This window comes from Balaenoptera ricei, chromosome 13 (genome assembly GCF_028023285.1).
Source record: "Balaenoptera ricei isolate mBalRic1 chromosome 13, mBalRic1.hap2, whole genome shotgun sequence".
Lineage (NCBI taxonomy): Eukaryota > Metazoa > Chordata > Mammalia > Artiodactyla > Balaenopteridae > Balaenoptera > Balaenoptera ricei.
In genome coordinates, this window is record NC_082651.1 from 77,221,539 (window position 1) to 77,231,596 (window position 10,058).

Consider the following 10,058-nt stretch of genomic DNA (forward strand, 5'->3'; position numbering starts at 1 on the left):
AACTTGTTTCAAAAAGTTGAAGTGCCACATTTTCTAAAACTACCAAAATTATCATCAACCAAGTTACTATTATAATATATAAGCCTAAAAGAATAATTCTAGAAGGGGAATTATTCAAGAGAAAATGAATTCTGACACACAAACTCTCAAATAGTTGAGAAAATATGCTGACATTTGAATATAATTTTGTCTCTATAAACATGTAGAGACGATGATAAAAACAAATGGGGCAAAATGTAAAGCAACTGATGAATGTGAATAAAGGGTATAAGGGAGTTCCTTATACTCATAACATTTCTGTAAGTTTGATGTTACATCAAAATAAAGTTACCCTGCTCACTCACTCACCAAAAAAAAGCAGTACTTGGTTATTTACCAAATAAATTGTATGAAATAGGACTGCAAAAGAGGGAAAGATCACCACAGTTTAGAAGTTCACAGAAAACGGAGGATCTGAGATACACCTTGAAATAGCTAGGATTTAGAGGAAGGAGGAAGAGCATTCTAAAAATAAAGGAAGAAGAGATCAAGTGAACTGTTTTTTATTTTTGTTCTGCTCCTCTCCCTACAAAGGGAGACCTATGCTTGTTTGAAAGTAGAGGTGAAATAAATTAGTGAAAAGGTAGTTATTTGGAGGTGTTAAAATTAAACATGTAATTGCTAAGGTCAAGTATGGTATGGGATAGGATGGTTTTACAATACAGATGAAAGGTGTAGGTCTAGAAAGGAAGAACACCACCTGTGAGAAAAGTGAGAAGGGTAAGAAGGTAACGGAAGAGAAAGAGAACTTGTAAGGCAGAAAGAAATGACAGTGATGTAACACAGAGGTAACAGTCTAGAAAGGAAGAAGCAAGGCCATTTTCTAAAATTAGGGGATATGATAAAGTAGCACTGGAAACTTAAATCTAGAAGAGGATCTGCAGAATAGATGTTATGGTGAATATACTACTGAATCATCAAAAAGAAGAACAATAATTACCAACATGAATTTATGGTAGACACCATTGTGGAACTTCCTCTACACCCACGAGCAAAACCAGAAAAGCAAGTGAGATAGGGATGTTAGAGACTTGAGAACTGATATGATAGATTAACAAGACAAGGGACTCTAATACTAGTGAGGACATTAATGAAATGATTGGATATGGGGTCTAGTCAGGACAGGGATTCAACAGCAGTCAGTAAAGGAGGATAAAGCATTTAATGCATGCAGTTCTAATGCTGAATCAAGCTATTAATCAACAAATATTTGAGTATCTATTTTGTAACAGACACTATTCTAGGCACTGGAGATACAGCAGTGAACAAAACATGGACCTTATAATCCAGGTGAGGTGACAGACAATAAGCAAATATATAAGGTCAGGTGGTGGTAAGTGCTAGAAGAAAAAATACAGTAAGAACACAGTAAATGGAAGACATGGAAGAGCTGCTCTTCTAGACAGGGTGGTCAGAAAAGACTCCTTTGGTAAGGCGACATGTGACCAGAAATCAGAAAGAGGCCAAGGTGCTAAGCATGCAGATATCTGGGAGAGAAAATGGGAACCACAGTGCAAATTCTTTGAGATAGAAGAATGGCTGAGGACAGCTAGACAAGAGAGCTGAGAGGGAGTCTGGGGCTACATCAAGTAGTGTCATGTACGCCAGGAAAAGAATTGGGATGTATTCCAGATGAGATGAAAAGTGACTTAGCTTTCATTTTAAAAAGCTCATTCAGCTTCCCTATGTAGAATATACTGCACAGGGGCAAGGATGAAAGTAGGAAGACCACTTAGAATGTGATTGCAATAAACCATGTGGGAAATGATGGTGGCTTTGAACGTGATAGGAAGGTGTTAAAAGAGTCAGATTCTGAGTATTATACTGAAGATAGAGCCGGCAAGAATTACTTATAAAGCAGATGTGAGGAGTGAGGGAAAGAGATGGGTAAAAGTGACTCCAAGGTTTCTGGCCTGAGCCATGTAGTGAAGGAGTGATAGAAAATCAAAGTTCAGGTTTGATCATATTAAATTTGAGATGCCTATTAGATATCCAGGTGAAAATGTTGAGAAGTCCATTGTATATAGGAATTGGAGGTAGGGAAGAAGATAGGGACTGAGATATAAATACAGGGTCATCAGCATATGGTAATGAAAGTGTCACCTAAATGGAATGAATGTAAACAAGAGAGGCCAGAGCTCCATAAGCCCTGGGACACTCCAAAACTTAAGAGGTCAGAAAGATGAGAGGAAAGTAAGAAAGGAGACTAAAAATAATGGCCAAGTAAGTAGGAGGAAAATCAACAGTGGCATTTCAGAATCCATATGAATAAAACTGCTTTAAGGTGGAAGAGACTGTTTTTCATCAAATGCCATTGAAGGTCAAATAAGATGGGAAATGAGGATGACCATTGCTTTTGGCAACATAGAAGTTATTAGTTACCTTGTAAAAGCTGTTTCTGTGGATAAGTGGGGACTAGAATCAGACTGGTTTTGTTTAATAGAAACAGGGAGAAAAAGTGAACAAAGAGAGTAAAGACAATTCTTCTAAGTACTTTTGTATAAAAGGAAGCAGAGAAAGGAAGCAGTAGCTGAGAGTGGAATATATGGCATGTAATTATGATGCAAGAAGGAGAAGGAGAATGATTCAAGAAGGAACAACAGTGCAAGAGGCAGAAGGAACCATTATAGGAATGCTGTCTTTGAGTAGGCAACAGTGGAAGAACTGGCCTTATATAGCAGATCAGACAGTTCATTCACAAAATAGGAGGGAAGGCAGAGTGTTGGTAGATATGCTAATGACAGGATGCGGAAGTTTTCTCCTGATTACTTCTTTTCCCTCAGTGAAACAGGAAGCAAGATGAACAGGTTAGAGTGGGGATGAATAAGCTTTTGGGAGTTTGAGGACAGAAGTGAAAGAAAATGGTATGAAACTGTCACTTAGGAAACTGGAAACTGAATAAACTAGGAACATATAGTATGGGTCATAGTAATGGCATACTTGATCATGAATTTAAAGGGAGACCAGTCAGCATGGTTTTGTGTTTTTTTTAAGGCTCCATTCAGTTGCTTGCATGCAGGTACAGAGTAGGAAAAAAGTGGACTTAATGAGGTTAAGGATTTGCCAAGGAAGTATGATAGACAGAAGAAGGGCACAAAGGAGTTGAAGTCATATGCAAGAAAATGAAAATGATGGACCAGAGAATCTAAATTGATAAGTAAGTAAATGAGGATAAGAGAGGTGAAAAATAGTGAAAATATAGCAGAGTCAATGGACTGGAGGTCCTAGTAATAGGAGTGAACTGGGAAGACAAGAGGTAGTGGCTGATGAGTAAAATGCTTAAATTGAGACAATGGGAGGATATAGTTATTATAAATGATAAGGTTTATGGTATGATCATAGGAGTGGATGGTTGGGAGGGATACAGGACAAGATTATTTGTGGTGAGGAACTGAGAGGTAAGGATCTTCCACATGAAATATGAAATCACCAAGAACTAAGACAGGAAAAGCAATGAAGAGATGAGCCAGGTGTACCTCTTAAGATTTAAATTATGATAGAGGTTATCTGTACAATTCAGGTGTTCCTATATTGGTTTTGTTCCTACTACCTATTCTGTGGTATACTATGCTTCAATGAAGTGTACTGTTAAAGAACTTGCTGCTTCCTCCTGCAATATAGTTGCTTTCCATCAACATCATAAAGCTATAACTATCTGTTCTCAAGAGATCATCCTAGGGACTTCCCTGGTGGTCCAGTGGTTAAGAATCCACCTTCCAATGCAGAGGACTCGGGTTCGATCCCTGGTTGGGGAACTAAGATCCCATATGCCACGGGGCAACTAAGCCCACACGCCACAATAAAAGATCCTGTGTGCCACAACTAAGACCTGATTCAGCCAAATAAATAAATAAATATTAAAAAAAAAAAAAGAGATCATCCTAAATGACTAGATAGAAAAGAAGCAGATAAGTTTCCTACCCGTGGCTCTTAGAGTTTAACATTCAGAGATGATAATATTTCCAAATACCAGAATTAATGAGTTCTGACCATATCCCAAGGTTTTAGAAACAGGAGATATAGTGGTAAAAAACAAAGAAAAGAAATCTTTAGTTTAGTATTATAATACGTGGTCAATATCATTGCTACTGCTTATTATGTTACATTGAAGCTAGGATTATTTAAAATTCATCAAATATTTGTTGGATGCTTATTTTGTACTTTTATTAAAAAAGGAGGGGATATATGTATACGTATAGCTGATTAACTTTGTTATATGGCAGAAACTAACACAACATTGTAAAGCAATTATACTCCAATAAAGATGTTTAAAAAAAAAAAGTGAGCAAAAGAGACATAGTCACTGCCTTCAGGGAGCTTACAGTATAAGACAATAATAAGAACAATGAAAACAGAATAATAACTAGAAGGTCTACATTGGTGACCAAAAAGGGTATCGATTGTCTATTTATAGTCTCAAAGCATAACTTATTTTTTCTGCCTTACATTAAAAATGAGAAAATGTGGCTTCAGACCACATCCACTTAATTTGCTAAAAAAAACTAACAACATAAGGCTATCACCAAACATTTTTTCTTCAAAATTCTTTAGAATTAGAATAAAAACTAACCAAAGCCTAGCTTCCTCCCAGGCAAAACAACTGTATACTAAAGTACTGTAATTTTACATTAAAAATTACTTATCCAACATAAAAAAAATGAAAACAATGTGATGGATCAAGAGTGATTTCTATTTGCCTTAAAAATTACCTTTCTTCAATGTTATAATGTTTGTGCAATAATTAAAATTAGGGTTAAGGAATAAAAATAACTTACCCTTCGATCAGCTGCTACAAGTCTAAATTCCTGCAATAACTTGCCAAAAAAAGATCTTTGTGGTTTTCTAAAAAGATGAATTGTCCCCTTTAAAGCAAACAAAAAGTACACAAATCAGCATTTAAGTATCTAATCTTCTTCATTCCTGCGATATAGTAATAACAACTAACATTTCTTGAATGCTCATTATGTCCCAAGCAATTATTCTAGACACTTTGCATGTATTTACCTATTTAAGCCTCACAATCATCTATGTGGTGGAAACAATTTTGAGTAAATTGTCTAAGCACACAATGCTAGCAATGGCTGAGCAGGAATTCAAACCCAGGCATTTTAGCTCTAGACCAAACTCTTTTTTTTTTTTTTAATGGATTAGGCAATTTTGAACCAGAAAACCAGTTTGCCAAGTAGCTCTACTGGAAAGAAATTATTACAATTTACCTAATTAAAGCTTTATATATGAAAGGTTTGGCAACTATTATTACAGGAAAACCTCTGAGTTTCTCTCTCAGGCATTCAAAGTATCTGACATCCTAGCTAGCTTCCATGGTCCCTGCTAGTACACAGTATGGTACTAGCAGAGAAAGGTCATGGCAGTGGGGTTACCAATGAGAGAAGAGACTGAATGGTGATTACAGTGGGATTTACCACTCAAGTCCAGGAAACCATGTAAGAAAGCCTTAACATAAAGGAGAGCTCAAGCACACATAGGAAATTAGCCTGTGATTAAGGTAGTATCCAGTATCAGTGGGAGAAAGTATGAGTTATTCAATAAATAGTATTTGGAAAAAGGTAAAGTTGGATCCTTACTACTCACTCTAATTTTTCATTATTTTAAAATCAAAATATAGGGGCTTTCCTGGTGGCGCAGTGGTTGAGAATCTGCCTGCCAATGCAGGGCACACGGGTTCGAGCCCTGGTCTGGGAAGATCCCACATGCCGCGGAGCAACTAGGCCCGTGAGCCACAATTACTGAGCCTGCGCGTCTGGAGCCTGTGCTCCGCAACAAGAGAGGCCGCGATAATGAGAGGCCCGCGCACCGCGATGAAGACTGGCCCCCACTTGCCACAACTAGAGAAAGCCCTCGCACAGAAACGAAGACCCAACACAGCCATAAATAAATAAATAAATAAATAAAAAAAAAAAAAAAAAAAAAAGTTTGGTAACTCTTGTTAACTCCCATTTAAAAAAATATATATAAAACAATAGAATAATTGAAGAAACTCATGGATGTATAATTTTATAATCTTGTATGTGGAGAAGACTTTTCTTAATAGGACATAAAACCAAGAAGCTGTAAAGGGGAAAAAATTGATCAATTTTACTATACTTTCATGATGGGAATACAATACTCTACAAAAAACAAAACAAAAAAAACCCTCAAAAAATAAGCTGTGAAAATCTTTGTTATTACAAAAGCAAAGTAATTGTTTCTAGGGGAAAAAAATCCTTCACAATTTTCAACGGGTCATACATAATAATTTGATTGCTAAGTGCCATGTACTTAAATTTTTGGATTTTAATTTTAACAAAACATTTTCTTAGATGGTAAAGGCCACAATCACTATAACAACCATACTACATTTCTACCCCATTAAAGTTGGCCAATTTGATTCAAACACTGAAGCTCCACAGATAGCAGTGGAACTAGGAGTTAACAGATTAAAAATGTGAAAAACTTTCAGATCCATTCAAGCAGAGGTATGATTTTCCTATAGTCAGCATCTAGAAACATCTCAATAGTTATACAATGATATATCCCATTTCTTCAAGTTTTACATGTCATTAGTTGCATTATGTTTAGACTCAGGAAAGGCAGAAAATAGGCCAAGCTCTAGAAATCTGGCATAACAAAAACAGCAAAATGTTGATAAATGTCGAGGCCAAGTTATGGCTACATGGGGGCTCATAATGTTAGATTCTCTCTACTTTTGTGTATGTATGAAAATTTCCACAATAAAAAGTTAAAGTAAAAAGTATTTTTAAAAATGTAAAAATAAAGTATCAGGAAAAAGGTGCAACTAATTTTCATATCTAAATAAAGACCAGTGTATATGTATAACCCTAAGGCTCTGCTAAATCAATTCAGTTGAAAAGGAACAGTATACTATTTTCACCTGAGATGTTAATAAATGCTAATGTCAACAAACATACTGTAGTCTTAAAGAATTATGTGTGGACATTTTGGTCCCAAAGATAAATTCTACTTAATACTGGTATCCTTGAATATCTTCTAACTTCAGCCCATTTTAAATTATTTCAGTTACTTTAAGTTTCAGGTTAAAGGACTTCCCTGGTGGTCCAGTGGCTAAGACTCCGAGCTCCCAATGCTGGGGGCCTGGGTTCGATCCCTGATCAGGGAACTAGATCCCACATGCTGCAACTAAAAGTTCGCATGCCGCAACTAAAGATCCTGCATGCCGCAACCAAGACCCAGTGCAGACAAACAAATGAATAAATAAATAAATAAAAATATTTAAAAAAATAGTTTCAGGTTAAAACAATCAATAAGGTTTCTAAAAGGCAGAGGGCCATTTCTGATGCCATTCTGATAGTGGGGGAAAACCCACAAAAATCCTAATTTTCACGTCACTCTTTCCAAAATTATATTGGCTCTCCACTGCTATCAGGATAAACTCCAAATTTTACAACTTGGAACTCAATGCTTTCAATGAGTTAGCCTCAGTTTCTTTCCATTTTTTCCTCTTGCTCCAGATAAGAATCCTCAACTCCAACTAAACTGCTGTTCTCCTTGTCTCATGATCATACCATTCTAGAGTAAAAAGGCCAGACTCGTCTAACCCAAGCACTAATAGCCCTGAAGCACTTAGCAAGTTACCTGACCTCTCCGTTTCCTCATCCAAATGAGAGTAATGAATAGTAGACTAAGAGTACTGGAGTAAGGGACAAAGTACTCAGTTTACTGCTTCACTTCCTACATGAAGCCTTATTAGATTATTCAAACTATAGTTTTTTTTTTTTAAATTAATTAATTTATTTATGGCTGTGTTGGGTCTTCGTTTCTGTGCGAGGGCTTTCTCCAGTTGCGGCAAGCGGGGGCCACTCTTCATCGCGGTGCGCGGGCCTCTCACCATCGCGGCCTCTCCCGTTGCGGAGCACAGGCTCCAGACGCGCAGGCTCAGCAATTGTGGCTCACGGGCCTAGCCGCTCCGCGGCATGTGGGATCCTCCCAAACCAGGGCTCGAACCCGTGTCCCCTGCATTGGCAGGCAGACTCTCAACCACTGCGCCACCAGGGAAGCCCCAAACTATAGTTTTTTATGCCACTTGCTTTGTAATTAACCATAGGCTAGCCTTCATCTTGTCATCTTGCATGGTAAGTTAATTTTTTAGTAACTTCACTAAGGACAAGAGCTATACTTCCTTGACATTTTCTAAGAAAGCACTACGCTTTGCACATAGCATGTTATAAATAAATAATACATAAGGGGTAACTTTAAAAATAAAACTTAAATGCTACTATTTCCCTTATTACTAATGTTTCACGCATAAAAATTTACTGCCATGGTTACTTATTCAGTGTTCTATAAAACAGATATTTATTGAAAACTTCCTCTGGGCCAGGCACTGTACAAAAGGCTCTGGGGATATCAGAGTGAATACATAGGTCCTCCTCTCAAAAAGCTTACAGCCTAGGAAGTGAGAAAGACAAGTGAATACACAACTTTAACATAGTCTGGTAAAATGCACCAGATGTTACTAGTAAAAAGCACCCTCACAGGAGCGTAAAGGAGGCACTTAATAGGATGTTGAGACACGGCAGAAAGGCTCATGAAAGAGACTAAAGGACATGTTAAGGGTTATACTGATAAGGATGGCAGACAGCAAATGGAGAGCAATTCTGGCAGAGAGAAGAGCATATATTAATTCGGTGCAAAGGTCTAATTCTTAGAGCACAATCTGCAAGCTGTTCACTGTAGCTGGAATATGGGTGTATGTATGTATGTATGTGTAAAAAGAGGCTGTAAAGGTAAGAAGCTAGACTACAGATGTCTTTGCTTGCCATACTAAACAGGACTTTAGCTTTCAGGCTAAAGGAAAAAAAACGGAAGAATTTTAAGCAAGGGAGTGGCATGGTCAAGTTTTACAAACTTAACTCTGGCTACACAGTGGTGAGTGTTCTGAAGAACACAGCTATTTGGTCAGCAAAAAAGGTAAACTTTTACCCACTTTCTGTATGTAAAGGAAGGATTACAGGAAATTTAGAAAATATTTTCAAATATGTGAATAAGACATTTTTTCGACCATATCCACTCAAGGAAAAAACTTAGAGTGTCAGTGCTGGGGCACAGAAACGTGGTCCTTTTGTCATATACAGGCTATCAATAAGAGACCCATGAATTTTCTGGTACAATGGTGTGTACCTCTTTTGACACTGAAATCACAATCAACTGCTTATCCTTAGATAAAATTCAGAGAGCTATATACTTGATTTCTAAAGGAATAAAATGACTAACACCTCTAACAAAATTTGAATACCACATCCCCAAAGCCATACGGTATACTGGGATCTACAAACGCACACACAAAATAAGCTGCAGTAAGAGGCACTATCAACACCTTGACTTTCGCCAGTCTTTGGCCTTCTGAAAGCTGCTGCCATACCCGGCTGTCGCACTCGATAAAGGCAAGTTGGAGACTGGGGCGTCAGCCTCAATACCCTACTAACCATCCTCTTTATTTACGCCAGTGTTACCGTCACTGCTGTAAGCATCACTAATACGGTCGTTGCTGCTGTGGACTTGTTTTCTGATCTTTTGTTGGTGTTGTAGTCGCTGACACTGGCAAAGACTTTTATTTCTATATCAAAGATGTCACTGCAGGGAGGAGTCATAAACTCGCCCAGAGCCTAAAGGTCGGCCTGGAGCGGGGCCGGGGTCCGGAACAGCAAAGGAACCGGGTGAGGGGGCGAGGGAGCATCAGAGCTCTGATGGCACGCTCTCGGACGCCAGCCGCTCCTCCCGGGGACCCCGAGCATAACTCCGACAACCCCACCTCTGGGTGGCTGAGGCATGTCAAGGCCGCTTCAGGACCAGAAAGGATAAGAGGAATCATTTACGACAGAAACCCTCCTCGTAACCCCGGCCAACTCACCATGATAAGGAGGGGCACAGCTCCCGCCGGAAGACGGTCTAGGAGCTGGTTTTTCCCTAGAGCGGAAGGGGGTTGGGCATCAGAGGCCGATTGGCTGTGAGCGACGCGGGGGCGGAAGTGCGTGCACCGG

At 38.4% G+C, this 10,058-nt stretch overlaps 1 protein-coding gene across 6 annotated transcripts in view; it reads right to left on the reverse strand.

Moving 5' to 3' along the window:
- SLC30A6 (solute carrier family 30 member 6) overlaps window positions 1-10,009 on the reverse strand; it is a 38,068-nt gene extending 28,059 nt beyond the window's left edge. For 2 of the 6 annotated variants that reach the window (XM_059943635.1, XM_059943633.1), the window contains exons 1-2: window positions 9,531-9,774; window positions 4,815-4,901 (exon numbers count right to left, since the gene is read on the reverse strand). In XM_059943635.1, the coding sequence (XP_059799618.1) occupies window positions 4,815-4,901; window positions 9,531-9,668 (225 nt within the window). In that variant the 5' untranslated portion in view covers window positions 9,669-9,774. Of the gene's footprint in view, window positions 1-4,814; window positions 4,902-9,394; window positions 9,455-9,503; window positions 9,775-9,829; window positions 9,883-9,928 lie in introns of those variants that run through there. The other 4 variants (XM_059943636.1, XM_059943639.1, XM_059943637.1 and 1 more) reach the window with 4 other exon arrangements.
- Window positions 10,010-10,058: the final 49 nt, after the last annotated feature.